This window comes from Lepisma saccharinum, chromosome 23, assembly GCF_977018435.1.
Source record: "Lepisma saccharinum chromosome 23, izLepSacc3.1, whole genome shotgun sequence".
Lineage (NCBI taxonomy): Eukaryota > Metazoa > Arthropoda > Insecta > Zygentoma > Lepismatidae > Lepisma > Lepisma saccharinum.
In genome coordinates, this window is record NC_139251.1 from 41,754,693 (window position 1) to 41,769,814 (window position 15,122).

Below are 15,122 nucleotides of genomic sequence, written 5' to 3' on the forward strand. Positions count from 1 at the left end.
TATAATTTATTGCTTCTTTCTACCTTTATATTTTAATTATGTAAGTAAGAGTATTAAAATATAACTAATGAGCTTGAATTTGGTGTAAATAATTACAATTTACTTATTTAGATATCATTAGAATATTTTATTATATCATAAAACGTAAGTACTCGTAAGTTATATGTGCTACCAAGAGAGAGAGACATAGGAGCACCCAGAAATTTTCTATAGTAGAAAACTGAAACTGACAGAAGAATGAGAAATTTTCCATTATAAGGTGCGTTGCAAAATGATAAGAATGGTATGGAATTTGAACATATCGTGGGAACGAAAAGGAAACAGGAAACGAAAGTGATGCAAACTGACAGAGAGAGGAAAGCATGTTATGAGAAACGTGGTACTCTTCAGGGAGACGTGTATGTGTAACAGCAGGCAAGGTCGAAGTCAAAAGAGCGTTGTAAAATGATAAGAACGGAGTGCGGTTACCCCAGTAGATGTCATTGCCAGTGGCTATAGAGGGTGGTGTTGCAGCTAGCGTGCAGATCACAAGGTATTCATACCCTGTTGCGGAGTATGACAGCATTGATGAAGGTGCAGAATGGGCCGTCGAGCAGGATTGTCGGAACGTGAAAAGGGTCAGATATTGGCATATAAAGAAGAGGGAGTGTCTTGGAATGAGATTGCACGCCGAATTCGTCGCAGCGCCTGTGTGGTGAACAATTTCCTAAAACTTGGAGACAGATATGGAATGAAGAAAGCACCGGGAAGGTCGCAGAAATTGACCCCCCGACAGGAACGTGACATCCTGAGGAAGCTGGCTGCTGGTGAAATATCCCTCAGACAGTTGGCTCGTGATCCTCATATTCATGTGCATCAATCAACGCTATCACGGGCTGTGAAATGCAGCAATTGTCTCCGATATTGCAAGGCTAAACGACAGCCACGACTCACAGCACAACACAAGGAGTGTCGCGTGTCCTGGGCCAAGATGCACATGGCGTGCAAGGAGGAATGTCGGTGGGTAATTTTCAGTGATGAAAAGAAATTCGATTTGGATGGTCACGATGGCTAGAGAAACTATTGGCATGATCTCCGCAAAGAGGAAAAGATCTTCTCCAAGAGAAAACAAGGAGGACAGTCTGTAATGGTAATGGGTGGGTTTGGTTATCATGGGAAAATGAATCTCGCCTTTTCCCACAGGCCGTATGAATGTGCTCGGATACCAAAACATCCGAACGGACAATCTATTGCCATTTGCCAATGGCATTGGTGGCGATCAGTGGCGTTTTCAGCAAGACAACGCCACTATACACACTGCTGAGTCCACTATCTTCTGGTTTCTTGACAGGAATGTGCATGTCATCGATTGGCCTGCGATTTCCCCTGACATTAACCCCATGGAAAACCTGTGGGATCTTCTGTCCCATTAAGTGTACGCCAATGGAAACCAGTACAACAACGTTCATGACCTGAGGAATGCTATCGATGCTGCATGGGATGCCCTTGATGCTAATCTATTTGAAACACTGGTGGACAGCATGTGTGATCGGGTCTTCAAAATGGTGTACTGCCATGGTTCGTGTATTGACTATTAAAGCAGATCTGGGATGCCGTTCTTATCATTTTGCAACAGTAAACATGGTCATTTTTAAGGTTCGTTGCTTTGTACCTTCTCCTTGCCTGCACATGACTTCTGGTCAACACGTTTTTTCTTTCTGTACATTATGTGAGCATTGTAATGTGCTGTGTGCCTGTACCTGTAACTTAGTACACGTGTCACACTTACTTTTTGATTCGTTCTTATCATTTTGCAACGCACCTTAAAATTGCGGGAAAAAGTAATTTTCTGTAAAACATGCTGACCCAAAGGGGGGGGGTTCTGGCCCCCATAACCCCCTTGTGTGTTGTCCGTGTTTGCTACCATCTATTGGATTATTTCTTAACATTTATTTATTTAATTATTTTTCTCAACTGGTTCTCTGTTGAATTTTTAGAAAAACATGAACAGCAGTAAGTACTATGCGTCCGGTAAGAAAAAGTAAATTTGGTGCCATTTTTACGGTCATAAGTTTGTATTCTGTGATGTTGTGAAGAGATGCCATTTTAGGAATGTTGTTTATGTTTAGGGGTGTGGTGTTGATGTTTTTATTGTGAATTGCGGACGATTTGTAAATATTGGAAATGTGGGGCTTTGTAACCTGTGGCCCTAACGAGGCACTAGTGGTGTCAGGTGAGTGCGGTTACGATTTTTAGAATTTTTTTGAATGTTATTTTTAGAGTCGGTGATAAGTAATGCAAGAAGCGTCACAGAATTGTGCAATATTTTGTTGCAGTATTCACACTTTTAATTGAAATTGTAAAATACCTGCAGTGATTATGTACAGAATTCGTGTTTTTCGTCGCAAAGGCGGAAAGTATATTAGGACTTTATGCGACTGTTGGATGAAATTATATTTCTATCAACCGGCGCAATTTGGCGTTCGCATACAACTGGACTAGGGCTATTGATATACGTATAATAGCTTATCCGGCCCAAGTTCCTTTTGTTTTAGTGCGATTTCATCATGCTACGAATGCAATTTTTACATGGTTCGATTTCGATGTACGTCTGTTAGCACATACTGCAGAGTTTTAGCGATTACTTAAGGTTTTGTTCAATATATGCTTTCGTGGTTAGGTTAGCTTTGGTTCCCTTAGCATTGTGGAAAGTCACGCGGTCTTGCCAGTGTTTCCAAACGTGCCTTTTTTTACGAGAATTTTTTTATATTTTTTTTTTAACTATGCTAACCTAACCTGACCTTGCCGGAAATGGTCCGTGGGGCTATTGTGGATGGTTTTTGGGTTGGTTTTTGGGGCTATCGTGAATGGTTTTTGGGGCTATCGTGAATGATTTTTGGGGCTATCCGTCAATGGTTCATGGGGCTATCTGTCAATGGTTTGTGGGGCTATCGTGAATGGTTTTTTGGGGCTATCTATCAATGGTTTGTGATGACAAAATGAACATGAAAGTAGGTATTTTTCGGTTAAGAAGGTTGAAACACTGCATACCCACTCCAAATCGTCAAAACATAAGCACGACGCCTGATGATCCACAGCTGTGCACGCCATATTGTATGTTCCGCAACGGAAGAAAGGAACCAAAAGAATTACTCGTAATGTGAAACAAAATATCCGATTGTAATGTGTCTCCGATATAACGAACTGTTACCACCTTTCCTATTGCACTTTAAATTCCTGTTCAAAATCTCTGATTACAATTAAACACATCATAATATCAACATGCTCTGTTTGTGGGACATTAAAAAATAGCATTGGTGCAAGCAAACAAAATAGAAAATGTCTTCAGTAAAAGTACCATTTGACAGCTTTGCAAGAAATGCACATCTGTCCGCTCCCTTCCAGTTGTCATCATTGTTCTCATTAATATAAGAAAAGTCCATTATTGGCTCCCTGTACTGTTCAACTGTGTTCACGAAGCATGATGTAAAACACCACTAGTTTGTGGAAAAGATTTGTGGTTTTCTTTAAATGTACTTGTATGGCAAAGTGGAAAAGAATACATTACACTCCGATATCTCATTCATTACCTGAGACAGCACTACATTTAGTACATGAGCGTAGCAGTTCATAAATAATCCCTTTTGGTACTCGTCCTGGACCTTCTTTTGCAAATCCGCTTAATGACCTGACATAACTGTCACCCCCTCATAAGTTTGAGCAATAAATTTATCCTCCAGTTTATAGTTATTTGCAACAATTTTTACATGAACAAATAACCCATTCATCAATAAATCCGATAAATTATTCCTTAACTCATTCCTCCTCCTTATGCACATACCTCAAGACAGTTGGCAATTGAGACCCACTGTTAACATCACATTCTTCGTCTAACATAATTGAAACAAAATCTGATATTTCAGTTCTTTTTAAAGAATTGTTCCATTCATGACATAACTAATTACATGCATTGCATACTGTACAATGCTGGAAATATCAGACACTCGGAAGAAATTTAATCTTTATGGGGTCAGAGAAACCCTGTCGTATACATGGGACTGGAAAAAAAGGCCTGTTATGACAATACCTTCAAGAGCAGGTAAAATTAAGGGTCATAGGGTGTCTGCCAAGATGAGCTGAACGTTTTTGAACAGGTAGAGATTTGCACAATTCTGCTCTGAGCTGGTTCGGTTAACACCATTGCACTCAATAGGAAACGTTGTGTGAGTGTTGGTCACGGAGAATAGTACTGGGCTCTCATTTCGATTCGCTAAGCTTAGGGAATTCCTTGCATTTTTCTAGCTTTTTTCATGCTGTCACTTGACTAATTTCACGCAAGTACAAGAATATTCTGATTTATTTTTTACTTCTTCTCTAAGATATTTGAAATGCAGTAATTTGTTATTTTGCTTTGTGATCACCACATCTCCCAATGACTGGATGTCTTCCCTCTGGTGCCATTCATTGTTCTTTGGAACTGATTATTGTCAATATGTGTATCAGAACAAAGCTTAGCATATTCTTAATTTTGTTTCATACATTTCGAACTTTTTATTTGTAACTCCTCCCTCTACTCATCACCCCACAATTTTATGTAATTGTAGTTAGTTATGAAATGGATTTTCAATCCCATGTACAATTATTATTGCTTCTGATTTAAATATATTAGCAGGGAGCTGATAGATTAGATAACTTTCGAGCTACGAATGAGACACCGATAAAAAATGCAGGTATGATAAATAATATGACATGACTTTAAAAAATAAAAATTAGATTACATGTTCATATCTTGAAGATATGTGGTCATCTCTAAGTATCTACAGATTATTCACTGAAAAACATGATTTTGCAAGAAAAATATGTTTCTACTAATCATTGTTTGGACTGGACATGAACACTTAAATGCTATTTGGCTCCTAATACATGAAATCTAGTCACCAGTCTGAAAGCTTTGTCATGAAATTATAACCCAATTAAGAAAGACCAAGTAACCAACATATGAAAGATAAACAGCATTTTCCACTTTTCTAATGATTAGTAAATTATAGAAATATAATTAATGAAATTTTCATTTTATTACAAATACAGTAGTTTTTAATGTAAAAAAATATTTCTACATATGGTTCATTCTTTTAGCTGGACTAGAAATAAAATATCTCAAGTGATAAGAGTTTCACAACAGGATGTGTAACCGCGCAGTGACTACTGAAAATGAGTAACACATTCGAGTTTATTGCCCGTATTAGATTTTTGGGTACTACTTTACTATACCGGAGACACCTATCAATGATTTATTTTGCAATTTTTTACATTGCTAACGTACCTTTCTGCGTTGCAGAACATTTCTTTAGGTGAAATAATGGATTTCTAACGAAAATAATGTCTATTTCTTACATACGATAGCCCCACGAACCATCACGGGGACGAGGTATGCCTACTAGGTTAGGTTAGGCCTGTTAGGTTAGGTTCCATTTGCACTCCTTTCGTACAATTTAGCATATAGGGACAAATTCCATGGCATCTTCCACACCCGGCAACAATTTCACGACGCATCCTCGACACGTCATGTTGTAGCAGCAGCAATAGTGCGTATTGTGCTCTCGTGCAGAAAGCAAATGGTGGCAGCAGCAATAGCGCGTCGGAAATAGATTTTCGTAGAAAACCACGTGCATTCACATTAAAATGGATCAAAACTACATTCCCGAACATCAACAACGCTACAGAAAATGATTTGCGTAAGTACTTTCTCCTGTAAATTTGAAGAAATCTGTCTCTGGTATAGTAAAGTGTTACCAATTTTTGTTATTCTCATAATAGATTATATAGATGAGAATGCATTGGTGAACAATTGAAAGAAGCAAGCTCAAAATGGATGTAATTATTTTTATGATATTTATTTCTCTTCTTTTTTTTCAGGATGTTGTCACACCAAGCCACTTCTAGTACCTGGAGGGAGGGCCTTCGTGTGGCCGATGATCCAAAGTGTTCAGAGGTAAAATGAAATCTCTGCTCATTATGTAGTTCTGTGTAGTAAACTGTGTTCTACTGTTAACAATTATTTTTACATATTTATCCATTATTTTAAAATATTCAACTGAATTTCAATATAAATATGAATTGCGCATAATGCTGCTATTTATTCCATTATGTTCTGTTATTTTATTTCGGATTTATTTTCTGCAATTGTTGGGGTCATGTCAGTATGTGCTGACCACGTGTCACCCAATAAAGAATTCACTTTGTAGGCTCTGATTCTTAGAAGACTTTTGCTCCACGGAGTTTAGGGTTTACATAAGACTAGAGCTGGGCACCTGCTCTGGGTTACCTCAAGTAGACATTTTTTTCCCCATGGCTCTGCATGAGAGGTTGTCAGGCTCACTCAGCCTCTCATTAATACAGGTGCTGGGGCATGGTGCTGCTCACATCACCTACACAATGGGAGAGATTGATAATGTATGGAGTTTTACCTCCACACCTCTCTAGATCCCTTCAAGGCAGAGTGCAAGGGAGATTTCAGACCAAAGTGATGTATTGCTTGAGAACGAACCAATCAAAAGCAATGCTTCACACTGTTGCTGCAAGACAAGCTACACAAGGCTACGTTCAATTGGTGAAATCCCCCGCACATCTTGCATGTCAGTTTTTGCTTCAATGTGAAATCTGTATTATGCACAGAGATGACAAATTTACCAGACGTAACATACTGTTTTCCACACACATTAAGTCAGTGCGCGAAATTTTCGGTCGCCAGGTTGCCATTGGCGACCAAAAGTTTGGGGCTGGCGACTAAAATTTTGTTGTTTCAAATGTGTGTCAAACACGCCCGAACATCTCAATCCAACATTCATACATGGTTTTGAAAGCGAGCCGATTGAAAACCCCGTTTCCACTCAATGCCGACCCCATCTTACAAATTTATTTAATGTAGCATACTATGTAGCTAAACATGAGAAGCCATTTAAATACTTTGCAGATCTGCTGCGTTTGGCAGGACAATTAAGTGTGAGTGTTCTACCTAAGTATGGCAATGAAAAGCAATGAGGAGAATTTATTCATTTCATAGCTGACACTTTGAAGTTAGATCTAGTGGAGAAAATAAATAAAAGTACATACATCAGCCTTCTGTTGATGGATCCACAGATAGATAGTCAGTCGAGCATGCAAATGTGTATGTTCGATACATGGATGCAATTAATGGTCACATCAAAGAGAACATTTTAGGAGTAATAGAGCTCCCAAACGCTACTTCTGCTGGTCACTTCACAGCCATAACTGATTATTTAGATTGGGCAATAGGTTGAGAGTTTCAGACTGTTAGAGGAAACTTAATTAACAATGCAAAGGTGTACATCACAGAAAGATTGCAATCTATATCAACAGATGTGATTGCATCTCTGCATGTTTTCGACACCTTGGGTAGACCTCCCAACGAAAATGTTCTTCAGTGTGGGATAGAAGAAATAAAGAAGCTCTACATGTACTTGAACCCGAGCCTTTATAATAAGAAAATGGATATTCTGTTAGCAGAGTGGACAGAATACAAACTTTTGTTTCCTTCTCTGACTTTGAATCAGATGCTGACGAAGATTCACAGTGAGGAGTGTTCAGCAAGATTCACCAATTTGCTCCAGATTTTGACATTTTGTGCTGTTTACCAGTGTGCACAGCATCATGTGAGAGAGGTTTCAGCTGTCACAACAGACTCAAGACTATTTACAGGAACTCTCTAAAGACTGAGATACTGGATGATTTGCTCAGAGTTTCCGTAAATGCCCCCCCACCCCCCGGTCAGTGTTTGGCCCACCAGTTGCGATTGATAAGTGGTACTTCAGTGCAGAACGACAGCGCTACATAAACATTAATTTCTAAGGTATGTTCTTTTTAATAATTGCTCATATTTTTATTATTTTTCAATATAAAATAGTGGCGACCAAAGATTTTAGTCTGGCGACTGACCTCAAACTTGAAATTTCATGCCCTGCATTAAGTGAATGTTAATGCAAAGACTGAGAAGGTAATGCAATGGTTAAGGGTCATTCCATGCCAAGTAGCACAGAAGTGCGTACTTTTCAACCTAACCCTTCACAGACTTTATTGAATTTACTGAGTTAGTGAGGAGAGTGTGAATATGCAAATTTTCAGAGCTCTGTGACACAGGTTTCAAGGAACAAGTTTGCCAATCATATTTCAACAATCAAGCCAAACAAAAAATTGTTATAATTTTTTGGCTGGCAGTAGCAGAAATGTAATGTTAAGCCCCTATCACACGGAACTGGATTTCTAGTTGGAATGCCCTAGTTGGCGATGAACTGACTTTGTAGGTAGAAATTATGGCCGCCTGGCTGACTGCTTGACTGGTTTTGAGAAATAGGACATGTTCTAATTGCTACTAACTTCTTCGACTAGATTCTGTGGAACAGCCAATCAGAGCAAAGTTTGGCCATGTGAAGATAATCTGTGAGTTTGCAAAGTAGCCTTTTTTGTCTGTGGTTTCCGAGTGCATACAGCACGAAAGGCATGTTTACAATTGAAAAAGCTAAAATATTCTTCCATACGTGTATAGTAAACGTTGTAAAGTATGTATTTTATCAGCGCCGTTCTTCTCTACCTAAAACCATTTAATACGAAGCGATATTCCTCTCCGTTGAATAGTTATCGTATTTTAAAAGTGTGAAGTGATACATTGTTTACATCTCGCACGGCCGCCATTATGGGAACGGAAGACTATCGACAAGTACGGTGTAACAAGTACCGTGTGAGGCGAAAACTAGCAAATGGGTAGCCAGTCCAGCGTCAACTAGAGCGTTCCTACTAGAAATCCAGTTCCTTGTGATAGGGGCTTTAGATTATTTTAGGGTTGTGCCTAAGCTGATTATAGATGTATGAAAATCGGCAGAAATTGACGCATCGGCAAAAATCCGATATTTAAACCGGTACAGATAATACTAGAGTTTACCTTATAATAAGTTTTATATTCTAGTTTTGTAAGATTTATTGAAAATTTGGTTATGATTCGTAATTATTGTAGAGTTTTTGTAATAAAATTATTGTAAACTCATTCAGAGGATCAACCTGACTATTAATCGGAAATAAAGCAGTACATTGCTGAACCAGGATCTGCTGTTGTATTGGAAATTCAAAAGTGAGTATCCAAACCTGAAGCAAGTGCTGAGAAAATACTTGGGCATACTTGCTGCATCAGTATTCAGTGAATGAGTGTTCAGCATTGCTTAACAGATTTGCAATAGGAGAAGAAGTAGGTTACTTCCGAAGTGCTTCCAAATCTCGTATTTCTGAAGTTGAATCTGGTAGAACAGGAATTCATTTTGCATTTCAAAGAACTGCTTGTGTACTAATGTTAAATCTCTAGGTTCACATAACCTTTTGTAGATGCAAATGTACATTCGCATCTCTTGAGAATATATATGAATGGCTTATTGCAGAAAGGGACCTGAGTCACTTTTGCACAATTCTGAGAAAAACAAGAAAAATCGTATAATATTGAGAGTGTAAGAAAGAAATGTGCTGTTGTTGGCTCAAATTTTTAGCATAATGAATAGTTAATTTTGCAACCCTCAATGCGCCCTCCTGCAGTATGCTGCTAGAGACAGAGGAGATGAAAAAGTTGTGACTCCGATACCTCAAAAATGTGACTCAGGTCCCTTTCTGCAATAAGCCATTCATATGTATATACATATGATATGCAATAGAAATGTACATACCAAATTTATTTTTGTCATGCAGAAAATAACATCCCATTTCTGTTTAATAATCTTATGTATCGGAATCGGTGAAATATCGACATCGATATCGGTTCCAAAAATTATAGGTGAGTACATCGGCATCGGTAAATTTTCAGCTTCGTCACATCCGTAGATTGTTTTGAAGCTAAAGGAATTCTCTTCTCAAGAATTGACAATATATCAAAATTTTCCTTTCAAGGTCATGCAATGTGACTCTTGGTCTTCAATTTTACCCAGAGCATATTTCTTTTCCTTAGAATAATATGTATTGTGTTACCTCTGTTTCCAATGATTTTCTTTCTAGGGTGCCTATGGCAAGAACAAGATTGGCTGTGAATATTCATTCCCCTTTCAATCACCCCAGCAGCAGCATTATTTTCATTCTTCAGATGGTGTAGCGTCTCCTCAGCACATTCTTTAATTATTTAGTTGCATCTTCATGTTCAGATAGCAAAATTATTTTGACTTAAGGTTTAGTTAATGTAACTTTTCTGTCTCCTCTCTGTCTGGTATAGTTTTTTTGTTCTTTTCTCAAATATTCAGTATCGTTGATATGTTAGATAACACCCTGTAACACGATTTTTGTTCCTGTGTAGTGAGTTTTATTTTCTAAAGGCTTCTGACTGGAAACCATAGAAAATGCCTATTATTCCCCTCAAACTTTGTTTTTGTGACCAGGACAGTGTTATTTTTTTTAATTTTACCTGCTTTCAATGAGAAAATATACGAATTCGTGTTTTTCGTTTACATAAAGAAAAAGACAAACACATATACATCATAAGTGACATATATTTGCACTCTAGTTGTGAACAAAATTATTGCAAAATATTTAAAAATGAGTAGTTTTCCGGGATTTACGATTATACTGTACATTACTTTCACGAATCAGCCCCCAAATATAGTCACCCATCATGTTAATTTTTTATTCTGGCCTTGGTAGCGACGTTCGAAGTCCAATATATCTTGATGGAAACGCTCGCCTTGCTGCTCCTAGTACGCTCCCATGTTATTCTTAAATGTATTAAGGTGAGCATCGAGCACATGAATTTTCAGGGACATCCTGCAGCCCATTTTGTCGTAGTTCTTCACCAGAGTCTCAACCACTTCCACATAGCTTTTGGATTTATGATTGCCCAAAAAGCCCTTAACCACTAAGACAAAGCTGTTCCAAGTCGCTTTTTCTTTCTCACTGAGCTTCTTGGGAAATTCTTTGCACGCAAAAGCTCTTTATCTGTGGGCTGACGAAGACACCGGCTTTGATCTTTGGATCAGACAGGTTAGGAAAGAAGTCTTGAAGGTACTTGAAGGCTGCTGACTCCTTATCTAAAGCTTTTACAAATTGTTTGATGAGGCCCAATTTAATATGGAGTGGAGGCATTAGCACCTTGTAGGGGTCTACCAGTGGCTCCCACTTGACGTTGTTTTTTCCCACAGAGAACTCGGTCCTCTGTGGCCAGTACCTCGTGTTGTAGTGCGCTTTGGTGTCTCTGCTGTCCCATAGGCAAAGATAACAAGGAAACTTGGTAAAACCGCCTTGGAGACTCATTAGAAATCCTATGATTTTGAAGTCTCCGATGACTTCCCATCCATACTCATCATATTTCAAGGTATCTAGCAATCGCTTTATGCTGTTGTAATTTTCTTTGAGGTGGACTGAGTGAGCTAGTGGAAGAGACGGGTATGTATTTCCTTTATGAAGAAGCACGACTTAAAGACTTCTGGACAAACTGTCAATAAAAAGGTGCCACTCATTTGGACTGAAGTCAATTCCAATTGCTTCAAACAGACCGGCGACATTGTGGATGAAGCAGAGTCCATCTTGACTTATGAAAAAGCTAGAAAAACTTTGATGACGCTTCCTCTGATCTGTTATTTGCACACTTTCATCTAATAAATTCCACTGCTTAAGCCTGGACGTCAAGAGTTCTGCATTGGACTTGGTGAGACCAAGATCTCTTATTAAGTCGTTAAGATCTTTTTGATCTAATCGGCTCGAAAATTGTAAGTATCAAGATCAATGTCTTCCTCGCTCTCTGACTTACTACTCTCATCTGAAGAGGGCAGCTTTCTCTCTGGAGGAGTGGGCACGGGAAACTCAGGGCAATGTGGCACAGGGGCGATGGACGAAGGTATATCCGGACATATAATAGCTTGCGCATTCTTTCCAGCCCGACATTTGGAAGGATCCACCATGCAAAAGTAGCAATTACTTGAGTGGTCAGTGGGTTCCCGCCAAATTCTTGGGATAGCAAACTTCATGGCTCTCTTTTCTCCTCTGTACCATCCTGCAAAAGAAAACCCTAAATATTTAATATATAATTGAAATCATTAAAATTTTAAATTTTAATTTTCCGTCTTACCTTCCAGAGTTTTTTTTGCAGTTCTCGCAGGTGAAATGAGGTGCCCAGGTTTTGTCTTGTTCCCCTACAGACATGTCAAAATATGCTCTGTATGCTTCACACATTTTAGCAGATGCTTTCACAGATTACTTATTTCCTCTTTTCTTGATAAAATGGTCATAACAAAATTAGTCTGCCATATACTTGCAGCCTCTTGATGGTATTGTAAACGTGTATCTAATTAGGTAGCTAGGACGACAATGAACTACTTCAAACTGCACGATTTGCACTATTGTTGCTGGTAGAATGCCAAGACCTGTCCATTTCAGTTATAGGGAAGACCAGTATATTGCTACAGCACGCAATATGACACGTTATTTATCTTGTCTATTCATAATGAGAACAAAACGTGTACTGGAAAAGGGTAAATCTCAAAACATCATTGTCCTGGGTACAAAAACAAAGTTTATGAGGAATAATAACCATTTTCTATACTTTTGGAACACAAGGAATTAGGAAATAACAATTATTACCCAGGAACAGAAAAAAAATATTTTTTTGTTACATTGTGTAATTATTCATCCTTTTTCCAGAATATCGTTGAACACGATGACCCTCCAGGTTGAAAGTCCCACAGTGTACACAAGCCAAGGAGTTCCAATATCTGTAACAGGGATTGCACAGGTATTTGATGATCTTATTCCTTATGTTCAACATGATACTTCAATGTTCCTTTGCATGATACTTTTTTTTCTGCTAAAAATATAAATGGTGCAGTTAACTCCGCAGTGCACATACTCTTTTTGTAACGTAATTACACACACAGGTGTTGTTGCGCTCACTGACGTATAATCACAAATAATGTATTGAGGTTTCAGCAACAATATTTTATTTTGTCATTTTACATACCACTGAACATTTGGCAAAACATCTGTAATGATTACTTGATGTTTTTATAATAATTACCTTTGTTTTGTTCACGAAATGAATGTTGTGTGGTTTTGTACCACCATGCCTGCTTTTTCCATAACGCCATTACACAAGGTGGTGCGGAGCTCAATGAAATATTTTGCTTATAAATTATTAATTTTCAGCAATACATATGTGATTATTTGTTTGCTTGATCACTCAGCTCGTTTATCAGGTCCACAATTTGCCTCTGTTCTGTCTCACAATCCATTTTCACAGAAAGAACTCTGACGGGAAACCTCGGCACTGTACATCCCAAAACAAACAAGAATGCACACGTGGGCAGCATGGAGATGCATACTAAACAAACTCCGATGTTTTGACAGTAGCACAGGTTGAGGCAATTGGGTATTGTGAGGAGTTGAAGATGGCACTTGTGCAAGAGAATTCCTGCAAAGACTCATCCATCCAACAAAAACGTGTAATAATATCACAATTAGTTCTGTCCGAGCGGCGTTAAGTAACTACATCAAAACTGAGGTCCTGCCCAGGATTTGTCAAAAAAGGGGGGGATATGACCTTAAGGGGTGGGTGTTATGTCTTCTTTCTGCAGTGAGCTTATATTGTGCCAGCATTTGATGTACTTTTTCAAGAATGCAGGACAAAATGGTTTAGGGAGAGGGTATGACAACCACCAATTCCCCTTGAGCATGTCAGTCTTGATTACTCATGGTATCGTTAGATAACTATTAATAAAGACATAGACAAGATGTTTATAGTACTTGAGTGCAAATTGCAAGTTCCAAAATGCAAATGTATTTTTTTGTTTCCTTGGTGCTATTGAAATATTTTAATGTTAAAGCTTCCTTAGGCCACCACTCATGGCAATTATTGAAGTCTAATGCTAATAAGCATGATGGAAAATTCACATCTTATTCAGGTACTGTAGTTGTATTTGGTATTTTGTATTACTTCACATTTGTGTTTCTTTGGCTAATCCATTTATTTTGCACCAAACTATTTTATAGGGCTGAGTCTATACCGCTTTGAACCAATACTCTCACCAATTCCTACCAATACTGATGCTTCAAATTGTACTAATTAAAAGTTGTTCCAATTATTAATATTAGTGTTTAAGTATCCACTCTAAATTTGTGCATCAATTAACCAGGATTTTTGCTTTAAATATGCGAGAATTGCATCAGAATATTAAATTACAAGTTATGTTATCACAAAATTAATTTTTTCACACAAAACTGGTGCAAAGTAAAAAGGAATTTCGAATTTTGCATGATTTCCATAGCAATTAGTCTCCTCGAAAGTGTCTCACGTCATTTTTTTTTGGAGTCCGTGAAAAACCACAATGCCCAGAAAGTATTGGTAAATAAATTCACACTGATACTTACTGACACCGATACCATTGGTATTGGCTTAGCCCACTGGCAGGTTTTTTTTGGGAGGGGCTGGAATTGTAACAGGGGAGAGGGGTGTTGTATACACAATACGATACAATATTTGATATTTTTAGAATTTTCCTCTCTCAAAATGGCAAATGGGGTGTTTTAAGGAGGTTTTGCATTTGCCACTCTGGTTTTTCCCCGAGTTCTTCACTGCTTTTGTTTGAAAATATTGATTTTCTCAAAATTTCATAGGGGGCTGTACCCCATTCAGCCCCCCCTGCATATGCCAGTGGCTTAGCCCTGTTACTTATCTTAATATCTTTGATGTTCTAACGTGATTCCTCTTTGATCTGCAGGTGAAAATTCAAGGGCAGAATGAAGAAATGCTATTGGCTGCTTGTGAACAGTTCCTTGGCAAAGGCGAACATGAGATACTACAAATAGCCCTGGTAACACTGGAAGGTCATCAGAGAGCAATCATGGGGAGCATGACTGTTGAGGTAGGTTTTCATGCCAGATATAATATGGACTTCTCTTTTGGCACACAATGTTGGTGCGAAACTAATTAATTATAATTGTATACTTTTCAGAATATTTACACTGCAATTGGCTAATGTCAGTATTGATTAGGGAACGAATTTTAAAGTGCAAAATTATGGTCTGGATAGGGAAAAAAAAAAGGTTCTGATTTTTTTTTCAAAAAGATGCTGATAGAATGCAATACATGAAAGAAAAAAGGAAAAGGGTGCTGA

General features: G+C 38.1%; 1 protein-coding gene across 4 annotated transcripts in view; it reads left to right on the forward strand.

Annotated features, from left to right (window-relative positions):
- The first annotated feature begins 2,079 nt into the window (after positions 1–2,079).
- Positions 2,080–15,122, forward strand: part of LOC145977868 (flotillin-1) — a 42,254-nt gene continuing 29,211 nt past the window's right edge. For all 4 annotated transcript variants that reach the window (XM_083110199.1, XM_083110197.1, XM_083110198.1 and 1 more), the window contains exons 1-4: positions 2,080–2,212; positions 5,896–5,971; positions 12,655–12,745; positions 14,727–14,870. In XM_083110199.1, coding sequence (XP_082966325.1) covers positions 2,164–2,212; positions 5,896–5,971; positions 12,655–12,745; positions 14,727–14,870 — 360 coding nt within the window. In that variant the 5' untranslated portion in view covers positions 2,080–2,163. The remainder of the gene's footprint in view (positions 2,213–5,895; positions 5,972–12,654; positions 12,746–14,726; positions 14,871–15,122) is intronic.